The sequence below is a fragment of the Malurus melanocephalus genome, unplaced genomic scaffold, assembly GCF_030028575.1.
Source record: "Malurus melanocephalus ecotype Western Australia unplaced genomic scaffold, MMel_1.1 scaffold_18, whole genome shotgun sequence".
In the NCBI taxonomy this organism is placed as follows: Eukaryota; Metazoa; Chordata; class Aves; order Passeriformes; family Maluridae; genus Malurus; species Malurus melanocephalus.
The window spans coordinates 2,679,539-2,703,284 of NW_026623250.1; the positions used below are offsets into that span (position 1 = coordinate 2,679,539).

At 36.5% G+C, this 23,746-nt stretch overlaps 1 protein-coding gene across 2 annotated transcripts in view; it reads left to right on the forward strand.

Annotated features, from left to right (window-relative positions):
- The window catches only part of LOC130588753 (cAMP-specific 3',5'-cyclic phosphodiesterase 4D), a 312,296-nt gene that overhangs the window by 202,765 nt on the left and 85,785 nt on the right, over nt 1-23,746 (forward strand). Inside the window, exons 2-3 of one of the 2 annotated variants that reach the window (XM_057389661.1) lie at nt 10,723-10,914; nt 23,146-23,182. In XM_057389661.1, the coding sequence (XP_057245644.1) occupies nt 10,723-10,914; nt 23,146-23,182 (229 nt within the window). Of the gene's footprint in view, nt 1-10,722; nt 10,919-23,145; nt 23,183-23,746 lie in introns of those variants that run through there. The other variant, XM_057389660.1, reaches the window with a different exon arrangement.

Sequence of the window (23,746 nt, forward strand, 5' to 3'; positions counted from 1 at the left end):
TATTCAGTGTATTGTTTCAGTAAAAGGGTGACAAATTGGTGATGGGCTGGGATACCAGGGGGATGTAGAAACTTCTACTTCCTCTTCTTTCCCCTTTTTCCACTGGCACTCACTTTTAGCACTCCTAGGGAGAGTCGTGGGTCCGAAGGATCTTTGATCCACCCTGTAGCTGCTCAGATGTCCTGAGCTAATCTGTATTTGAGAGTGCTGATGTCCAGATGGCTTAAGCAATAGCCTTTCAGAGTGGATACCTTAAGAACAAAAAACACTTAACTGGTGAGGTATGCTGAAGTTGGTGTAACTGGTTCATTATCAGGTGCTTTGCAGCTTAAGCAAATATTTCCAGTTCCTGATGATAAAATCACTCTTATTTCTGTGTAGTCCTTTGATTCAGTATCCACCTTCTGCAGAGAAATGTCCTGCCAACAGGGGCTGAGACTCTGAGCAAGTCAGGAGAATTTTAAAAGATAATACAGTCCTACTTCAGATTTTTTCAATAATGCAGATGCATGATGTGACAGACATCAGGTTGGCCTATACTTATAACTTGTTGAAATTACTGAAGGTTCACAGAATCGGTAAAGAAGGAAAGCATTTTGCATACACTTGGCTAAATTCTACTTTGTGCAGCAAAATATGAGTCACTAGAATTTCTAACAAAACAGCTTCCTGAATGTTTTGTTTTTTTTTTTAATATGAAAGAATATTATTTTTTCTGCCAATTTCTGTCATCAGTTGACCCATTTGCCCTCTTAAAAACTTGGAAAGAAAATTGCAGCACCACTGCAGAGAATTTAGTAATTTAGCAACAAGAAAACACAGCCTTATAATGTGGAACATCAGGCAGATCTCCTAGGTAATGTCATTAGGCGCTGTAATAATACCTTTAACATTAAAATAGTGGCCTAAATATCAGGAAAAAACAAAACCTAAATCCATTATTGTAGATTATAATTTGCTTTTTGCTAGTGACTTGGATTATCTTTGACATTCCAAGTACTCAGTTGAATGTGCTCAGGGTCTAACACAAGTATGAGTGCATATTCATACTCATAACATAGTCCATTCTCAGCATTCTTCCAAGGTTAGCTCCTGAAGTTTTTTCCCTTTAAATGTTGTTGTTTGGATGTGGCAAAGGACTTCCAGAACTTAAACCACTACATGCACCTTGATCCATTGAGTAGAACTCTAGGGAAGTGGAAGCAACAAAAAAAATCTAGCACATTTGGTGAATGAAATACAAAAAGAGAATATAAAATTAAAAATAATTCAGTATAAAAGAATAGAAACTAATAAAAAAATCAAACACCCAGTGTTTAAAGAACTGAAATAAACTGAAGTGGAGAGGATGAAACAAATTTGCAAAATCAAAATAGAAAGATTTTTGATCTCTAAACGTCTTAATAGCTTGAGCTTTCACCCTTTACACAATATATAAGTTGTTGTCAGTGACAATTGCTTTTAACATATCATCTCAACACAAATTTTTGTGGGAACAGAATTCATAGGTGATTTATTGCTAGCAATTGCTTATTGAAATTAGTAGAATGTTACAATGTGCAAGGAAAAAAGATGTTTCCTCTCAAGTATAATTAGGTGTTCTTTACAGGGTGCTTTCATTTTCATAGACAATCTAGAACAATMGCTAAAGAAATAAGTGCAAATTTTCATCCATTCTTACATTCTGCCTCCTGTCCCCTCTCTTCTGAAGCTGGCCATGATTTCATGTTGATATTTTTATGTGCATACTGKTGAAACAAATCCTCTTCTGTGTGCAAGATCCCCACAGTTTGGTCTTTATGGGTTCTTTGGACTTTTCTGTCCAAAGCCCCATTTTCTGCAATACACACATTTTGAAGAAAGATTTGCTTAAGRTCAGAGTGGCAAAGACTTAATTATGAGCTGAGTGATGCTGAGGATTACAAGATCCTCTTGTCAATGATGGTCACACATCCTGGCTCCCTGGGTCTCTTTCTAAGGACATGGGCCTGTTGGAATGAGTCCAGAGGGGGAGACAAAGATGATCAGAGGGCTGGAGCACCTCCCCTGTGAGGACAGGCTGAGAGAGCTTAGCTTGTTCAGCCTGGAGAAGAGAAGGGAGATCGAGAACACCAGGGAGACCTTAGAACACCTTCCAGTACCTGAGGGAGGCCTATGAGACGGCTGAAAAGAGAGCTCTTACAAGGGAATATAGTCACAACGGGAGAGTAGTGCTTTAAACTGAAGGAGGTTAAGATATTAGAAAGGAATTTCTCACTGTGAGGGTGGTGAGGCACTGGCACAGGTTGCCCAGAGAAGCTGTGTATGCTCCATCCCTGGCAGGGTCAAGGTCAGGGTGTGTTCCTGTCCATGGCAGGTGTGTTGAAAACATGATCTTTTTATTCCCTTCTAACCCAAACCTGTCTATGATTCTGACATTTGATGCTGCATTTTCTGGGATAGGAGAGTAGCATGAAGCAACCTCAAGTGCTTAGTCCTGCTACCTTCTGTCTTGGGATCTCCTTGCCAAAGATCTTTGCCACTGAGGGCAAGTGTAACCACATTTTCGGTGAATAGATGTTTATCACTGTTGGGGCTATATATGATAATGCTAAAGAAAAATATGTTTGCTGGGAAGGTTCCTAATGCAGATTAGTATTAGTCCTGGAAATATTTATGCCTACTTTATGGACTTGGTGTCTTCATCAGTGCTGTAAAGTATTGATTTAAACATTATAGGTCTGAGGAACTACCTCTTTTCCTACATGGTTGCTTTATCACACCGGTAATTCATAAAGAATAATAATGTATAATTTGATGGCTTTTGATAATGGCATCCAACTGAATTCACAGAAAGAGTAGGCTGAACTCYTTCAGTGTATTGAGTTTTCCTTCACTGGTGCAAGTCTGCTTCTCAACCGTGTTTGTACATTCATTTATTTATATTACTTTTCTTTAAGGAATGGTGTTCTGCTAATATCTCAGGAAAGACGTTAGCAGAACATTTCCTTTCCCTGAATAACTAGGATTAGTCAATATGCTTGGTGGATGCTTTGCATATTTTTATAAATTGATAAATAAACATTTTGATATGCTTTGAAACTTTATTCCACTACATTTAAAATAGGAGAAAATTAATAGCAGTGTGTATTACAGTAAATTCATGCCATATGGTCAGACCCAGTGCAAGTTGATTTTGTATCCCAGCATCCAAATACTGCTCAGAAAGTAGTAGCACAGAAAAGTAAATTGGTATAGTTGGATCAAAACTCGCTGTGGAAAGGAAAACAATGTTTTTTAAAATTTCTTGAAGAARTTAGGTAAAAAGTGATTTTTTAAAGAAGAGTTTGGAGGTAATTCAGTGTTTGTGCCATCCAACGTGAACAAGCTCAAAAGTGGGTGCATGGGAATCTCATGAGGTTTAGTAAAATGAAGTGTGAGGCACACACATGGATCAGGGTAACCCATGGTACCAACACAGACTGGGGAGATGAAAAAAAATCCTTACTGTGAGGRTGTTGAGKCACTGGCATAGTTTACCGAGGGAAGATGTGGATGCTCCATTCCTGGGGGTCATAGTCTCATAAACCCAAAGAATTATGGTATGTTTTAAATTAAAGGTTATTTACAGATAGACTGTAATCAAATAATGACAATAATAGAGTGGAGAATGATCAGTCCAGCTGAGACTGCACTCCTGGAAATGCATTTGCTGGGTGCCTGCAGCAATGGCATATGAGGGTGGCAGGGACCTGCAGGCTTGTGGGGTACTCGGAGCACCCCCAGGCTTGCTGCCTACTCTTGYTCATGTTGGATCAAGTGATTCTGTTTTTTAACATTCTTTATCTCAGATTCCCCAAAATTGTTCTGATTGTTCAACATTTTCAGCAGATTTTCTTATTCAGACCTCAAGCTACCACAGATTTTATCAGAAACACTGGGGAAAAGAGTTAATGTCTTGATGCCTTTTTCATTATCTAAAAAGAGGAATATTAGTCCCATTCAGGTTATTAGATGAGAAGAACCATACAAAGTGACTTAAATCTAGTAGAAGAATGAACAGATCACCACATTTCTTGGAAATTATGTTGCATTTCATTTTGCTTGTGGCTTTTTGTTTGAATTGTTGTCATACTGCAGTAAGACAGCTATTTCAGCTTCAGAGAAACATCAAAACATCAAATCTATATGATAGGACCTGAAAGCTGACATTCTATCTGAATACCACATTCAGTAAAAAAGAAGTTCACTCTCGAGAGCCAAGTTTAGAGAATAAAACTTGCCAGGGGAAGGATAATATTCTCTGAGGAAAAAAAAATATAAAAGGAATCACAAAGGGAATCCCAGTACAGCTGAGTACAACAGTCAATTTGATTTAATAGGTGCCTTAAAAGAGGGTTTCGTGCCAAATAGATAGACTGCTGAGGTATAATTAAGAATAATGAGGTGACATTGTGGAAAACACATCTTCAGCTGAGTACCAGGAAAATGTTCAGAGCAAAATACCAAAGAAATGGAATAGTCGTCACAGGAAACTCCTTGCTTGGAAATTTCATAACAAAACATAAAGCAGTTTGTCTTGAGAGACTGGATTTCCTGAGACGCTTGCTAGAAAATCATGACACAGAAGATAAATAGATAGTTGGRGTTCCTTTGTTAACATTTGAGACCAATTCTTACAAACCTGTCTGCTTCATTGTGTTTTTTTTTGTCCTACACATCTTCTGTTTGTCTGTTTCCTGGGCTTTTGATACTAAGTCTTGTAGTTTTAGACCTAATATTAAGTCTTCTACACTCAAATGTTTCTAAAAACAGTTACGCCAAGAGCAAAAGCCAAGTTCTGCTACTAAAAAAATTTCATGAAATGTCACATTTTATTCTTTTGCTTGGAATTTTGATACTGGAAAATCTATCCACACCACTTCTAAATATGGAGTTAATCATAGGGCTTGCTTTCTGAATCRCTTAACTGGAAACTCAAAGCCACAGGCAGATAGTTGGCTTGAATTCTACAGTGGTACATGAAAATTCAGATTTAGATCATATGTTCTTTTAATACAATTTGGTTAAAATTGACTGGGAATATTTTTAAGTAATAGAAGGCAAAAGTTTTTATTAACTTTACTACGAAGAAAATAAAAGTATCAGTTCATAAACTTTTTTTCCCTTCAAATATAGAGAGCAGGTATTATATTCCTTCTAAAATATCAGTATATTCCTTCTAAAATATAATTTTACTGGGGGTTTTGTTTGTTTGTTTGTTTTGGTTGTAGTTTTGTTGTTTTTTTTTTTTTTTTTAACTAGTTTTATGGGAAAAGACAGAAAGGAAGGAGAAAACCAGGTATGGACTCTTCTGCATCACTGGCGAGACACTGTCAGAAAAGAAACATTTGAAAGGTGTCTAACAAAGGATTATCCTACTATTCAATTACATAAATCCACGGGTTTAGTTTTGCTTGTTTTTTTCTTATGCTGTAGGTTAGCCTATCCAACATGTAAATTCTACTGGGAAACTATGACAGGGGCAGATTAGTGACAACTTGTTTCTTTCTGATGAAGAAAATTCCAAAGTTTCATCTCTCACCTAGGGATAAATATATCTGGCAAAAAAAAAAAAAAAAAAAAAAAAAAAAAAAAAAAAAAAAAAAAAAAAAAAAAAAAAAAAAAAAAAAAAAAAAAAAAAAAAAAAAAAGGGGACACCCAAGTCAGCTGTTGTCAGAATTTAATGCTCAGTTTATTATTAAGCAATAAAAAAGCCCAGATGAATTCATAAAGATCTACCACACAATCTTAGATACAGGCACACTGTGGTTTTTCTCTACAATACTCCACATCCATGGAGCATGCCACCATGCTTATTCTAATCTGAAGCAATCCAAGCAATAAATTCAGATTCTGCTTTTGAGGGCAGCATCCAATCCTTCCCTTTCTTCAGYTGCTAAGTCTTCCCTCCCCAGAGGTGGGCGTCTGTCCTGAGGCACAAACAATAAATAGTTTACCCTTTCCTTGGAAACTTGTATTTTTATTACCTTGCTTTTCCTCTAAATTAGATCCTGCTCAAGGAGAGTTGCTGCAGGGTAGGTCTTCTGTGAAAATTTCAGTGAATTACAGCTGCTATACCAAATGTACCTATTTGGTGTGATATTGGGATTGTGTTACCAGGTGAAGAAAAAGGACATGACTTCTTGGAAGTGAGGACATTGAGATGGCTATGTAGGTCATAGCACAGATGGCTGGAGAGATTGCTTGACACCAGGACAATGGACTTCTTTGATGGGGGAAAAAATTGCTYCTCTAGAACTCACTTGTCCCTCTGTGATGTTAAAGATGGCCTTAAAAGATCAGATGTCCCCAGTGGTTCAATTAATTTGGCTCTCCCTCCCTGTAGTTTCCAAGATAAGATGAAAGTGGGGAAATACTTAAAGGGGAATAAGGAGCACATTTCTCATTCTTAAAAAGTCTAGTAAGTTCTTCATGTTAGGGTGAAATTTATTTCCTTTTTCTCTCCTACAATTGCTTATTTCTCTAAAAATAAAAACCACACAAAATCAAAAGAAAATAAACCCAACAAAATGCTGCAGGAATAATGCTAAATTCTCAGCAATAAGGAAAACCAATACTGAAGTTTTCTATGCAGCCYTAATAACAAACTATTGCGAATGGTGATTATAATGCCATTATTCTTTATGTAACTAAAATCTATATTTTGTATACAAATATTCACATTTTTTTTTCATCAGCCTTGCAGAGAGTAGGAAACAATTTTTRGGGACTCAAAAGAAAGTCCACTAAGGAATTCTTTCAATATGCATAGAAGTTGTGTTTTCATTAACAATGAAGAAGTGCTGCTGTGATTCAGGACCCAGAACCTCTCTTGTTCTTGCCACAGAATCCTATTATTGTCTGAAGAAAACCTCTAATAATCTTCCAAAAGTTTGCTTGTGTTGTTACTACTTTTTGTCTTATTAGGAGCGCAGGGAAGATCAGCCATGAGTGCTWACAAGTCCCTCAGTTTTGTCCCTATCTTAGTGCAGAGCTTGGGTGACAGAAAGTGGGCAAGGATTGCAAACATGATGAACAACCAAACAAGGAAAAAACTCTGAATTTCATCTCATGTCATGTTTGTCATTACTGAACTCTGAATAATGCAAGCTCTAAAGATAAACGCTATCCACTAATGCATTAAAATATTTTGTCAAAATGCAGACACAAAAGTTGCTGAATTATTGTTGACTTTTCATGGCTTCATCTCCAGAGTTGAAAGAAAGCTCTTTGAACATATAAAGTTCTGTGATGCCCGTGCCAAATGCTCCTGTCAGAAAAGGCAGTTTCAGYTTGCATGCATTATGCAAAGTGCCCAGTGCTGGCTGCAGAGTGATGGTGTAAAATTCTGTCTTCAAATGGCCACTTGCTGCCTGGGAAAGTAAAGTAAACAGTTTCTGTGTTCTTTAGTAACAACTTCCATGAGGATGTTGCTCCATGTCTCAATTCTTTCCAATTCACAGCATATTCTTGCTGCAGCTTGAAACTTAACAGGAGTGGAAAGATAAATAAGAAGCAATCACAGCTGACTTTTTGCAATTTCTGTCCAGACAAGTTAAAGGGTTTTTCGAATTCTGTGTCTTGAACTTTTAATTTTTTCAGTGTATGCAGCAAGAAAGAGCAAAGGACTGATATGAAACTGTTCAAATCCCTGTTCCCATTCTCTCTTCTTTTGATGCAGATAGTCAGAAGTACAGTTTCTTGCAAATAAGGCTTGCGATTCAAAGGAAAAAATTATATGATTTTCATTGTAATAACACTTGTTTTGATTAAGAGTTCTACAAGCCTTTGTATCTGAAAATGTTGGCAAAAGTCTCAGAAAGATCTAAACAAGACACTTAACTCCCATAACATTTCAGAAACTTTTTGATGTAAACATATGTTTCAGAAAAAAAAAACAGTGCTGTATTTACATTCTCCTTTGACTGTAGAACTGAACATTTTTTTCTTGATACATATTTTTATAAAAGACGTTTTCTTGGAGTAGCACGAGGCAAATTCAGCTGATATATTTGGATCCTATTTATTATTTTTGACTCCCATCTAGTGGCCATCACGCAGTACAACAGGATAAAATTCCTCTAGCAACAGAACTTTGTCTTGCGCCGACTTGTGGTTACCTGGTGGTGCAAAACCAGGGACTTCTTCCAGCTGGTGATAACTACAGTTCTAGCTAATAGACTTTAAATTTTCAAAAATTCATTATATTTTAATCTGAAGTGAAATCTTTCATAGAAACCTGCCTTAGTTTCTGACTGGAAGAAGTAAGATTGGTAATATAATATCCATAAAAGGGTCGGGGGGGGGGGGGTGTGTGAAGAAAATAACAGAAATCTGCAAATAAAATCATATTCCTTTAATCCAACTGAATCAGTTGAATATTTAAGTCCACTGTTAAAGAAATCAATTTAATATTCACTCTTTATTCAACATTTCACTCCTGTAAGAGAGATTTACTTTTATCTTCATTTATTTATATGCAGCTTTTAACTTCTGCTTTAAAATTCTCAGGCAACCTTATATATATACTTGAAATTATACTGCCATTGCAGAAATTAGTTGTAATGAGCACAGGAGTGAAAAATTGTCTTCCATTTTATCTAAAATTGAAGGAATTATGTGCCCTCCTGCCCTCAATAGAAAAATAAAATCTACAGATTCTGTATTGATTAAGAATCTGTATTTGCTTGCATCTGTTTAAAGGAGGAAAAATCATTAAGTCAGTGAAATACAAACATTATGAAATTAGGGTATGAGGAGCTGAACCCTACATTACTCTTATGAATATTTTGCATTTTTCTATTTAGGAATTCAAGTGAAAAATATATTGATTGAGAATAAGTAATAGCAGTCAGGCTAGTAGAAATGGTAATATGGTTAAGGACTAATGGCACTACAAGATACAAGGGACATTTTACTGTGGCACTGATGGAATCTTTACCTTTCCAATACATTCTCAAATATATTTTTGTGAGCTGAGCTTGCAGTTGTCACAAAGATGCAACAAATAGGAAAAATGAAAGGCAAAGAGGGCCTCTGCACAGTCCAAGATCACCRAGAAGGCTGGTGGCAGAAATCTCATTTAATATCGCATGGTTTAAGCTTTCTTAGTTTGAGTTTGATAAAGCAGTATCRCATATAAAGACACAAAAAAGTATGCAGGCATAATAAAATTAAAGCAAATATGGAAAGAAGTGTATGTGTTTCGATTTACTGTCACTTAATTTTTCTGAAACTTACAGTGGAAATAGAAAAAGATTACTACACTCTCCTGAAGTTCTTTAATACTATTTTCTGCATTTATTTTTTTAAAAAAGAGAAACAACAAACCAACTACATTTGCTTTTCTACATTCAAATTATAAGAGGTGAATACAAAGGAAATAATATAGTCCAAAAGTGGCAGGAGGCTTGCAGTTCCAGAAATTTTTTCAAAGTAASGAATAAACAATGAAATAAATCATGAAACAAAAGTCCATTATCTGTCAGGCAATGTGCATCTGTGTCAAAATAAGCAATATATATTTATTTGACTGGTTCATTTAACAAAAGAAGAAAAGGTCATGGGAATGCTGTCACTTCAGAAAAGGAATGAAGTGACAACCTCATTGAAACCTCATGTCAATGGTAGATAAAACAAGCCAGTAGAGAGTAGCATGTACCAGCTGTGGCACCTGTGCCAGGCTGAAGTCTAATCAACAGCTGACTTGCACTGCATCTTTCCTGCTTATATTAGCTGTAGCTGGAAACCAGTGGGCGTACTTCAAATCAAAACCATTTTCAAAATGAAAACTTCATATGGGTTCAGAAAAAACCACATAATATGGTGCTAGTACTGGACCATGTTTAAAAAATCATCTTCTGTACATCCCTCATTCTTAAATGCTTTAGCAGTATTATTTATGTCCCTGTTAGTATGTCAAATGAGCCTAGATATCTTTTCTTCCTAATCCACACATTGGTAATCTCTCAGATTGCATTCCACAAGACATCTAAAATTGAAGCCACATGCTGCAAAAGCTCTCCCCAAATGCAGCTGCTGGGTTGCCAAACAACCATGAGCAAATCCTCGTGGCACCACCCACCCTGTTCTGGTGTCCAGTTGTTTGCAGACTCCTGTTCAAAGTCTCCTTAGTTGCTTCGATATGCAATTGTAAAATTACAACTCTAATGCAGGCAGATGTGCCCAAACACACACATATGCCTTAATGTGACCACAGCACTTGGTTTATTGTGATAAGACAAATTATGTTCTTGAAATATTTTTGTAGTAACAAGATATTAGGATTGGGTACTAAATAATGAAAAAGCCCTCAGCTGCCCTAGCAGTGAGAGATGGGATAATTGGGGTCCTGAAGAAGAAAAAAATGGGACCTGAAGAAGAAAACAATKAAACATGATGTTTTCTCTGGTATAGAACTCTTGGATACTCTACATGCAGAGAAGTATAAAGCTTCCTGTACTTCTTGTAACACGAGTTTTTTCTCTGCCATGTTTCCTTCTGACTTATGCTTTGTGTTTATCAGAGATTTTGAAGTATCTCTCTTGTGTGCCTTTTGTTTTTCATGTTGTATGGCACATGACCAGTTCTTCTCCATTACTATCAAGAAGTAATTAGCTATGATAATTTTGTCAGGATGGTGTTTATTAATTTTAAAATTCTTAGGTCAATGCCACAAAAATTTTTCTCTTCTTTTTGCAGTTTCGATGTAGACAATGGTACATCATCAGGACGAAGTCCCTTGGATCCCATGACAAGCCCTGGGTCAGGGCTAATTCTTCAGGCAAATTTTGTCCACAGTCAACGTAGGGAGTCTTTCCTTTACCGGTCGGACAGTGATTATGATCTGTCTCCAAAATCCATGTCCAGGAATTCCTCCATTGCTAGTGATATGTAAGTACCTTTTAAAATATTTCTAGTCTATAATTTGCCCAATATCGAGACTTTTGCAGCCGTTAGAAGTTTGGTTTGTTTTTTTTTTTTTTGGTTTTTTTTTTGAAAATTGAACCAAGTATGCACCTTTGATATAATAACTGCATTTCCAAAGCCACCAAATTCACCACATGGATTCAATGTGTGTTTTTTTGGTTTTTTTTTTGAAAAATCAAAGACAGCAATCACTTATGCTAGTGAAGTAATGGAAAATTGTTTGTTTATTATTTTAATAAAGATTATACTTATTCCTGCAGCTTTCTGAAGGATATCATGAGGGTGCACTTGATGTATTTATGCACTCTGTTAGCTTTGACAGAATAATAATGACAGTCAATACTGGCATACTAAAATAGTGAAATACTAAGGAGAACCATATTCTGTCTCTTAAGTTATTTTCAAGACAAACAATACAAATTCAATTTATGCTTCTTCATCTATCCAAGAAATTGAATCAATTTATTTACACCAGGGTTTTGTTAGGTTTTTAGAGAAAAGGTTAACAAGTTGGCAGAAAATAGAATTCTTGAATATATWTATTAGAGAGAGAAAAAATTATTTCAAATACCACCTTAACTAAAAGACAAAATTCTAACAAAAGACGTTTATAAATATAGTCTGTTCTCTGTCACTRTTCTGTGAGGTGTGTATTCTCTGCTCGTGAGTCATGCTTTTCAAGTATGTATAGACCCCAGGTTGCATGTGTAGTGGAAGTCAGATACAAATCTCTATTTCTTTGTCAGACACCAAAAATAATTAAATGTTCTATCTTCTAGTGACTTCTAAGTAGGAGAAATGAATAACTCTGTTTGTTTGGTTGYTTTTTTGCCTAATCTGCACCAAATTTCATGGCCAAATTGGTGTTTGTGCTTCAAATATATATCTAAAATAAAGGGTCAGTCTTAGCAGAATACCTCAGTGAATGCGGCTTTTAATGAGACAAAAACCAATCGATATCCTCTTTAAAAAAATAAGAGTAGGTGCAAAAAAGAAAAAGGGTTTTCATAATAATGAGTGAAATTAGAGCTGATATTTAACTTGAAGTCATAAATGAACATTCCTATTTTTCCAGCTTATATAATTTTTAAAACTGTTATTATTTAATTTAATTATAGCTCTTCTATTTAGAATGTCAAAGCAAGAAAATTTCCTGCCTTTAGTGAGGGTTAGTGTAGGTCCATGACTCAGTTAAGCGCTGTAGATTGAAGTACTCAGTAAGCTTTGTGCCGAGTGCAACCAATTTTTRTTGAGACAAAATGAGTTAGAACAAGACCGATTCATCTAGCTTTGTTATAAGGAAAAATGCGTTTTTCTTGGAAGTAGTGCCCCCCTTCCAGCAAATCTTCCTCTGACAGATATCCTTTCTTTTAGAGGGAGACGAGTCAAGCTTTTTGTATGGAACATGTGCCAGGATAGCATTTGTAAAGATTTTTACATTCAGGAGGACAATTCAACTGCCTGCGTTGCTTAGATGAGTCATTTCAATGAAGAATTCAATTAGTGCTCCATCCTTGAACTTGTAATCCACTTCATTTCCTAGAATTTTGGATAATATTTCAGCACATGGCAGTAAATTGGATAAACAATATAATTACTGAAACAGCACACACTTTTCCCCTTTTTACCCTATCTATTCTTCCTTTCAAAATTTTCTGGAAACACATTAGCATATAAAATTTATTTGACCTCACATCTTTAAGATTTTCACAGTCTCTTGTCACAGGTGAACTTTTGTACTAAAAAGGCAAATATTCCTGGCACTGTTTAGGAGGGAAGCACATTAGGTAATATAAAAGGCAAGTTGTTCTGACCATGGAATATTAATCATATATCAATAAGCCCAATTATAATAACCTTGATTGTATCACAGAAATGAAGTGAAAGAAAGCCAACAAATAAAAGGGGAAAATTAAAAATGATGAAATAGCAAGGGGAAAAAAATAAAAATCACAAAATTCTTTATGCATGGATTCAATGATAAACTGAGTGAAAAGGAAATTATTATTAAATTATTAAAGTATTATCAAAATAAAGAACCAACTTTGATTCAGGAGTTTGCTAAATAAGATGGAAGATAGAATGGTTGACAGGGGAAGTAGAAAAATTTTAGGTTAGTCCCAAATTATCCTATTTCCCTTTACCATCTATACACGTGCTTAAGTATAGTTTGTTTTTTAAACATGAGCAATATACATTACCAAATAGATATGCCATTCCTGTAATATAAGTGGACTAATTGCACATAACTATTTAGTCTAGATCCCCTGATTCTTCAACCAGCCTTGATATTCTATTTTGTAAAGAAGAGAAAGCAAAAGGTTTATATCTTGTGTTTGAAAGGAATAGAATATATAAAATCCTAGCATTTACATTACTCTCAAATACTGAACTTACAACAGTCAGTAGCAACAAAAACTATACTTCAAGTTTTTAGTCAAATTTGGAATGCCATGGTAAGACAGCCAGTGGGTGGCAGTGTTAAAATGTTGAATTCATTTTGTCATTATTTATTATACATGCAGCTCCAGCCAAGGAAGGGGACAAGTTGTGCTCAGATTTTTTCAAACCAAATATGAAAAGATGGGCTCTGCTATGATTTATAAAGTCAAAGTATAAGGTGATGACGAAGAGACTAATACAGTCAGGTACTATCCTCAGAGGAGGTACAACACGAGTCACTATGCCTAAAGTAGTAAACCTCACAGAGAAAGCAAAGGGAATTTCATTCAGGGAGTTGGGATGGAAAGTAAAGAAACAAGCAAAGACACAGATGAAAAGTTTTTGGGTTCTTTTATTTTTTTAAAAAAAATCTGAGAATCCAAATCTAATAATTTTGATGAATTAGTTGTGGAAAAGAATAGAAGTCAGGATGAGTGCAAGGCTGTTTCAATGAGAGAAGGCTAGTTGGACAAATATGGGTGTAGATAAGCAGAAAAAACAGCTGAATGTAAGAAAGTAAAAGCACATAAAAAGAAGTGATAGTAACATTGTTTCAATTATCCCTTGGAAGAAATAACGTGGTCTTCGAGAATAAAAGAAGGACATGGAGATTGTATGAAGACACTAGGAAAAGCTGGTGAAGTTTGTGATCAGGAGGGGACAGTGGTTTGGACAGGAATATGCAGGGTCCAAGAAAGATTTACGAGCTCTGTGATGAAAGACAGGAAAACAAGTTTAAAGGGAAGGGAATTGAATGGAAGACAGAGAGAAAGGATGGAAAATAAAAAAAAAAAAAAAAAAAATAAAACCCCACCCTAAAAACGCTCCCAACACCAACACAGGGGACATAGGGTACAGGACCTAGCTGAAAAAATTGCAAAGTTGTCTCTGGGAGAACAGGCATACATTTGAAGACATTGGTGAAGCAGAGGTTTGTGTGGGTGTTTTACTGAGGCCTGATTATTTAATGCTGCCTTGCTTGGAGTGCTGTGGCTTCCCAGAAGTTGCAAATGCAGGAAGAGGTAGAAGTGGTAATACTTTTTATGCCCTTCTTGTTAAGGGATCACTGCCCTGGTAAATGGGGCAAGAGATCAAATTACTAGAGAATTTCTGCTTTAGCCTAACCTAGGTCTCTAATCTAGTTAAAAAGAATAGATTCCTAGGAAAAAAAAAAAGGCAATACGCCATCCAGTGCTGCATCACTGCCCATTATGACACCGAAAGGGAGAAAACAGGTATAATCCCCCTTTGATCCTGAAGAAGCAGACCAGAGGATAGCAGTCTGGACCAGAGGACCAAGACACTTTCAGTATACAAGTCTGTCCAAGCTCAAGTATGTCTGCTGAGTATAAGACATCTTCTCACTTAAGCCAATTTTTCTGTCCTTTACATAAGGTCACAGAACACAGCTCAGACACGACATCTGGGCTTCTCAGGACTTGGCCAACCRAGTCTCACTTGTAAAAACCAACTTCTGGGGACAGTTTTAACAGCTTTCATTAGAGAAGCTCAGCACTATTTTCTTCATCATCTTGTCACTCTAGGTTCTGACAAGTATTATTACACAAAATTTGCTGATTATTATGAAAACTTGCTTCCACCTTTTAAAGGAGAAGAACCCAGCCAAGAAACACTGTAGGGAACTGCAAGGTCATTGGTCTGGTGACCTGCTAAATGGCCACCATACACCCATACCCTGAGCTGGAAAACCAAATGCTGTTCTGTCAGTAACTTCTGAAGACAACAGGATCCCTGTGCTGCTGTCTGTGATTAAAGAAATATCAAGAGGTTGCAGTCTACTCCACAACATTTTCCTTATTACTGCAGTTACAGAGGATATATTTTCTCATCCAGAACAGGAAGGCAATCTATTTGTTTGTTTCTGAGCCAGTAAGGCCTGATTTTATTAATGAAATATTGTGAGTATGAATCTGAATTTATGGAGAAAAAACCCCACCTTTTTCCTGAAAAGTGCCGGCCAAAACTCTAGGACAACACACAAGGCATGCAATTACTGAGAGGAGTAATTGCACCTCACTTTAACAAATTAGAAATTATCTTTTCTCCAGGGAAATTGCTGCTAAAATTCCTTTTATTGTATCATATTCTCTTCTAAGAATATCTGATATTCCTGTATTATGGGGATTATTTACTGAAAAGAGACAGTTAAACTTCAAAGTGCTCTACAAAGATATTCTAAGATTAATTTTCTATGTGTAACTCAATTTAAAAACAATTTTAATGAAAAAATGCATTAACTTGCATGAGACATTTATTTATTCATTGAAAGAAATGTTCTTACATCACTTTAGGAAAAACAGGCAAATATTTTACTCCCTTGTGTTTTGCTTTTTTGTCCTTAAGATCCTTACAATGTTTCATATTGCAGCTTAAATTACTCTAAGTAATTTGCAAGTAATTTAAAGTTTTTTCTTTTTTTTTTTGTTTAGTTATAAACAAAACAAACAAAAAAAAACCTAGAAAAAAAATTCCCAATTACTCTGTCCTTTCCAGTTGTTTGGCACATTTTACAGATGAAATTTGAAACAAAGAACTCAATTTAGTATTCAGCTTCCTAAAGTTGAATAATAAATTTGTGTTAACTTTATTTGTTGACCAGGAAATCCATTGTGTTGTAAAGCAAAAAGGAAGTATTTATTCATTGAGAAGACTTCATCTGCTTTTTGTTCAGGGGAGAATTTTTACTGATGAAATGTAAATTTCTTTTATTTACTTTCAATCAACACAGAATTATTATCGATTTTGTGTGAGATTGCCAAAACCTTATAATTTTCCAAACACAGCTCTCAGCTGTTAAACACCTCACTTCCCCTTCAAACGCTTTTAATGCATTAGGCTTTATTTCCTCCCTTCTCTGGAAATGGGCATTTAAAGGAAAATGACAAGTTACTGCTCATGTGCTAACCAAAATAGACTGAATTCCTACAACTTTTCAGTCAAAGATGCATATTCTTAAAAACATAGTACCAAAGCCAGTTTTATCCGAGATTTCAGGTGCATCACAGCACCACTGCTCCCTGGGCTTGCAGCAYTGATCTGCAGTGGAGGGGAGGGTGGATGTGTGCATTTTGTGTGCCTGCAACACTGAAGGATGGGAGCAGTGTGAAGAACGGTATCTTTGTGAAAAGGGATTTAAATGTATTGGGGGTGTCCTTCTCAGACTTTTTCCAGTTCAGTGATCACCTATGTGCACAGGTGAAATTTATTTCAAAACCCAGAACATTAGTTGTCATTTCACCCCTCAGGGCACAAACTGAATGCTCTGAGTCACAGGTACTCAGTTAGATTTAGAGTTCATTCCCTGAAAATGTACAGTCTGAAATTCTGATTTTTTTTCCTTATATTTCTTGAAGTCAGGTTGTTTCTTCTTAAATACATGCATTTAGGGACCTTTGAATTTGGTTAAGGGACCATTTTTTGGTAAACCTTGAAACTGAGACTATCAGTGGCTGGCTGATTGATAGTAACTTCTCTCAGGCTGGGTTGCATTGCATAGGTTCAGTTCTCAGCTGCTCTGCTGCTTCTTTTAAAGGGGAAATCTTTCAGCTTGCATCAGTAGAAACTTCACATGGAAAGTCATGTAGTCATATTCCTCAGAAGAAATACATTCATATCAGTTTGAAACACGTAAGCGTGCGGGACAGGGACAAGCAAGCAACCAAATGCCTGCTGCTTAAAAGTAGTTCAAGGCAGCACATTTYATTTTCATTTGCAACAAGATAAGACTATATGTGCCAGCTAATGCAATCAAAACTCACTAATAGTAACTCATTAAGTGGCACTAACTTGATAGCTTCCAGTCATGTATGCACACCCTCTCACTAATTTTCTCAAACCTGAGCTGAAAATGGAACTACTCTGTAGTTTCTGATGYCTGTTTGTTTTCCAACCTTTATATAGCTAAATGCTGATTTTGGTTGTATGATTAGTCCAACAGTGACACTGATGAGTTGGTATTGACTCCTCTAATCAGAGGAGTTCAGCATTTTTGTGTTTCAAAGTCATATATCTGGCTTAATCCAGCCTCTCCTTCAACACAAAAACCAAAGCCCTACACTGCAGTAGTATCCTTTCCCTTACCATTGCTTCAGTGACCCCCCGGGAGGGCTACATTCTGGATTTAGAAGGAATGCAGTGAAACATTCTGGCAAGACTCTGTTTCCCTTCAGGACTGAGTAATTCTGTCCRGCTTGATAGAAAACAATTTCTCTGCTGCCCACCATTCTCCTGTAATCTAAATGGTCTGCTATGTTACGATAGGATTAAAACGTTGCAGCTTGGTGGATGACTGGGGCAACATGCTACGGATGATTTCTTGAGTTATCTGGTTTTTCCTATGTTACAAACCCTGATGGCATCCTACAGTGGTGTTCCACTGCATCACCACCTCCACCACACGATTCCCTCAGACAGATTACACACGTCAGATGTGTGAGCGCAGTCTCTTTGGAAAAGATTTAAGCTTCTGAGCAAAGAAGTCTGGCATGAGAGGTCCTGGTGGTTCTCAAACTCTCCCCAAGGTGTTARGAGACTTTCATGGGAGATGGAAGAAGCCTAGCACTGTTCCTACAGCATGTTATACAGAATGGGGAAAAAGAATAGTAATATTTCCTCTTTTTTGACTTAGTCAGCCAGTTCTGATTCCAGCTCATCCAGCAATTCTGCATTAAGCTTCTGGATTTGATGGGTCTTGGTTCAGACCACTATCACTGAGACCTAGTTAGTTGCACTTGTATCCCAGCAACATCTTTTTATTAGTTTGTTCAAAAGCACAGGTGCTGTGAAATGGTGCTATTGATGCACAGTAAGGTGCTCAGGTAGCTGGATAATATTAGCTGATAGTCCCTGGATTAAACCTCGAAGCKCTGATTTGGAATTGCTAACACTGCTCCTTTCTAGTTCCTTAGTCTGTAACAGACAAAATCTTTTTGTCTTTCCAAGTCTTGAGAGAGCTGCTCACTTTAGGTGCTAGTGTAGTGCAACTTGAATTCAAGATTGCAGTTTGGGTAACCTAACAGTGATGGCTGCAAYAGGGCAGGTTCCAAAACTTGAAAAGCTTCTTTCAGACCTAATCTAATGTATGTTCAGGACCTGAGATACCAAAAAGATTACATGAAAATTCAAACTACTTTCTTGTACAAAATATTAACTGTATCTATAAAATTCCAATTATTTTAGTATATAACGTATGCATATTAGCCAGATGTAATAAACTACACTTGTTTTGAGGGGTTTTTTGGATCTCGGATTGTAAGGCAGACAAGAATTATTTTCTTCATCAACATGTTACAGTAGAGTAACTTGATTTGTGCTCCCTATGAAGTCAGTCAGGGTCTTTGGAAATGCTTATATCTAAGTTTTTAGTAGTGAGATTTGTGCTGGAGAAATGKTTTCTCCCTTTGGTGTGTCTTTCAAAGTCTCACTTGCTTAGTTAGACACTCCAAGGAGAATTACTATWATCAGACTTTCTTTTGGCAGGGATAGTGGACTTTCTTCTCTGGTGCTGTAGATTTTCCAAACCAATCCTCCTTCATCTGGTTAAGCTCAGTTAAATGAACTGTACTGAACTCCCAATATACTTTTTTACTAATTAGGACAAGCTGCGTTTCTGAATTAGACAGATGTATCAGAAGGACATAACTGCACAGTGTTATAGAAAATTGTGGTGTTCTGAAACACTCAGATAATAGTTGATGAGAGTCTGCTTCATTCAGGATTTAATTTCTGTGGTTTCAAGTAGCTCTTTTTAACAATCCTTTTACGTACTTGTTCGCAGAAATAAATAAGTGCTCTGGAAAAAACAACCCACTCCTCTACAGCTCATGGCTCAAACATCAATTTTAATTGCTTGCTCTCTCAGCTCAAAATCCCAGCCTACCCACAGTGTCATAGTCTCTAGCCCCTGTCTTAGATGCCGGATCCTCCCCCAGACTGTACTTATCCTTTCAAAGAGGTGCAAATCACTAATAACCCACTGGCTATCTAGGAGAAGCTGTAACCCCATTTCATAATGTGGGCAAAACATTAAGAGCTGCCACTTATTCATTCTTGGCTTTTCAAACAAAGCCCAAACTATCTCAGGAGTAGAACATTGTTCTCAAAGTCTTTAAAAATTGAGATGACATGACTTAAGCACTCTTCCTGCAGAATAGGCTGACTTGGAGCACTGATTTCTGATTCCAAAAAATCAGTATTACAAACCAGCCCGTTTGAATTTTCCAAATACAGGTGATGATAAAGCTCAAGCTGCATGGAGCAGGCACCCACTGCTCACTGTTCTCAAAGCACAGCTTCTAGTACTATTATATGATGTTTCCATTTCTATCAGGGTGGAATCTAGAATCATCTTTCATTGCTGCTAAAATCTGAATCTGAGAAATATTTCAGCATACTTAATTCATATGTTTTGTTTGTGCATATTTGGCTTCACCTATGAAATATTATTGGGACAGAAAAMAAACCTAGCAGTTAGGATACTCTATCAGCTTACTCTCTGTCCTTCATTTGTGCTTTGCATCTGGAATAATTGTGTTCCACAATAAATGGAAACAAAACACAAATGTCTCATCTAAGATGCATTTCTGATATGCTATTGGACAGTGAGTTTGAATAAGCCTTGTATACAGAAATTAATGGATGCTCTGTTTATATCCAAATCTAGATGTTTACACTGCAAAAGGAGGCTGCAATATTTTTCTGACATAAAGAGAAGAATCCCTTCTTTCTTATTTTCTTATATTGTATATAGACAGTATGGATTTTCCCATACTTTTACGCTTGCTTTATTCGTACAGTAAAAAAAAAAAAAAAAAAAAAAAAAAGGGCGTCCAAATACAATTCTTTAAAAATGGAGTAAATTCATATGACAATGTGATGAAAGCCTCAGTTCTTGATGTGAAGCATCATTCAAGAATTCCATACAGCCACTGTCCCTTGGGCTGCTCAATTCTGTGGGCAGCTTTATTCTTTCAAATGGGCCGTGCCCAAAGCTTGTAGTCAGAGAATCCAACATAGATGATGACAGTTGGATTTAAGACCTGACTGGCATCMTCAGTCAGTACTTCTGCTGGGGATATTAGTGAGTTTTTGATTCAAATGGAGGAGTGTGGCAAACCAGTAAGATAATTCTTTAACTGGTAATATGTGCCAATTGGAACATGCTGTGAGCTGGTACATTTGTGTCAAACTGGTGTAACTACGCGTGATACATTTTCTCCCCTCAATTTACATAAGACAGGGTTCTTATTTATCCGTTTATATCTCACAACTTCAACACATGTTCCCAAGATCACTCAGTTGGTATAGTAATAGAAAGATTAGAAGAGCTTAATCTGTGTTTACTATGGCCTTTACAAAGACAAACCTTGAGGACCTTCCCTGTGAATCTCCACAGAGGCAAGTACTTCACACTCCTAGTGGTCTCCAAAGCCTGAGATTTTCTTCTCCTTGGTGGATATCTTGATTTTTTTCTGGCCATCATAAAAAAAAATCCACTCTTCTTTAGCAGTATCCTGTCAGGTCTGCAGAATATCTCCCTAGTTACTCCTCTCATTAGATGCTATATTAAATTATGACAGTTTAATTAYGTAGTAAAGGTTAAACAGTCACCCTGACTTATCCTTGTGTTAACCTTCCTGTCTGCTTCTCCGTATGTCCATGCATCTCTAAATTCCTTGTTAGTAGGGGAAAAGTTAACTACTGTTCTGTAATTAGAAGAGAAAAATTCATGCTAATCCTGAGGAAAGGAAGAAGAACTTTTGTACTGAACATGTTGAACTAACTTCTGACCTAATACAGCACCTTCATCTCTTCTCCAGGATGGGGTTCAGCATAGGTTATATGGTGTGAGTTCAAGTATGTCATATAGGAAATGTTAGGAAACAAAAACAAGAAAAATTTCAGAAGTCTAGGCTTCATCACTGCTGTGGCAAAGAGCTTGCAATGAGGTGTATAATCTTTGGTCTGGTAAAGAAAATTTGGCTATTTTTTATGTAACAATCATTCATCTCATGCAGGTTGTTGTGTGCTTTAGCAGTGTTCTTTGATGGTAGAGAACTGATCATTCTAAATTTTGGGGCTATGAGAAAATTATTGTGCTTTCAAACCTTTGTATTTCCTTTGAAAATTGAAGATGTGAATAAGTATGTCAGAMATTCTAGTTAACAGTTTAACTGATGTAAATTATTTATTCTACCTTTAAAAGCTGAATACCTCTGTCTATATTTAGAAGTTTGTGACATACTGCAGGATTTACACTCCCTTTTGCTACTTCTGTATACAGATATGTGGCACTATCCTGTCCAGAATCCAGAATCACCCATCAGCTCCCATGTCATCTAGAAACAGGAGGACACTCATACAGTGCAGTGTTTATTACACTGTTTAGTACACTGTGCATCAATGGCATTTTGAAACATATGTRCTCTCTCTTCTGTACAATCAGCACAGTTTCTTTGGACACATCTGCTCCATTTTTGAACACTCTCACTTTGTTCAGATTTTCTGACCCAATGTGGATCAAAGATTCACAATTTTTAAAATTGCTTTGCAGTTCAAGTGGGTCTAGTGAGAGCAATAATTATTTTGCTAAAGCTGTGGATAKCTGTACTTTCAGTATCAGATTCACCAAAATAACGATAATTTCTGGAATTGTTGCTCTTGACATAAGCAGGATTTGAAAAGTGAAAATTAAGTCCTGGCTTGATTTCAGCACAATAAATTACCACTAAATCATGTCTCTTCTAAAGAATAATGAGCTACAGTATGATATCAGTGTTCTCCAATGAAATGCAGTCCAAAAACAGCTCAAATAGAATGAAGTTTGAAAATTAGAAAAGTGGCATCATGCTATTATACATAAGAGGAAGAAAACAGTCCTCCAGGGCAGAAAGCCAAGAATATATAGTTGTTACCTTTTTAAGTGCCTCTGTATTCAAGGTGTGGCAAATAGGGGCTGAATGGAAAGAACAGGAAGGACTAAKTACAATAAGGAAGCCCACAAGATATTTTGAGAAGGAGGATAATCTTATTTTCATATTTTTTTCCAATCTGARCTTGACAGTTACAACTATGACTCAGGACTTGCCTTGTGCTTTGTGGCACTGGTGAATATCTTGTGCATTTGTGTCATATGTTGGGSATTCATTTTGACAACCATTCCAAGTGGCAGTTTTCCGTGCTGAAGAGAAGGAACCCCATTTTCTCTTCTTCCCTTTTCCCCTGCAGTSTGTCATCTTGGCATTATTCCCCTGTAAGTGAGATTGCCCCAGCAAACTCACTTGGTCACACGTCCTGTTGCTACAGAAGTCTCAGCCAGTCAAGTTTTACTGTGTTTTAATTCATCTGTGATGGGCTGCCCTGCCACCCACAGTTACTCAGCTGATCATTCCTCACAAGCCTGCTGACAACCCTCAACAGAGTTGCTTTGGGAACTTTCACCTCTATCCTTCGGGGTGAAATCTCTGAAGATTAAGTCCTATTTGGATAGTCATCTTCCCAACCCACAGTACAGAAACTGGCTGGTCCATCAACCGTCCCATAGACTTGACAGGCAGCTGGGCAATAACTAAATTGATGCTTGCTTTTCGAAGGATGTGTAAAACAATAATAGAGTGTAACTGCAGAAAAATAAAGCTGGAGTTACCTGTAGTGCATTGTAAAACCTTATTTTCTTTCTGTTAAAGTAGCAATTTTTTGGTAATATCTAACTTAGAACTCTGCTCATTTTTTCAGACATGGAGATGACTTGATTGTGACGCCGTTTGCTCAGGTAGGCACAGCTTTGCTCTATTTCTCACATGGTCTTGTAATTTGAAGACAAAAATGACCAAACCAGTTATTTTCCGTTGCTGTTATTATATGTGCTCACTTGAAAAAAAAAAAAAGTGTCTCAAGAGAAAGTCAAAAACCTCCCACTCTTTCATTTATACCTCTCTTTCTTAATGCTTTTTGAAAAGTTGAAGTGCAGCATCATGATAAACACCTTTGATCTCTTTCCAAATATTGTAGCAGGCAGTCATGATTAAGACAAATCTCTGATTCCTGTTATACTCCTACTTTTCCTAATTATAATTTCTCCACTTAAACATCATTTAAGCATCAAACACAATGTGATTTTTAGACATGAGATAAATTTTACCCAGAACACTTATGATCCTTGCAAAAMTGTGTTTGTTTTTTCTATTCAGGCTCTGGTTTCTGAAATACCAGCTCAAAATTCTTTATAATTCAGATAAAAATGCCACAATTTTTCACAATAGAGATGTCTTATAAAGTATGAAAGGTTAACATTGCTATTCTTTGAACTCATGATGATGGGTTTAACTGTGAGATA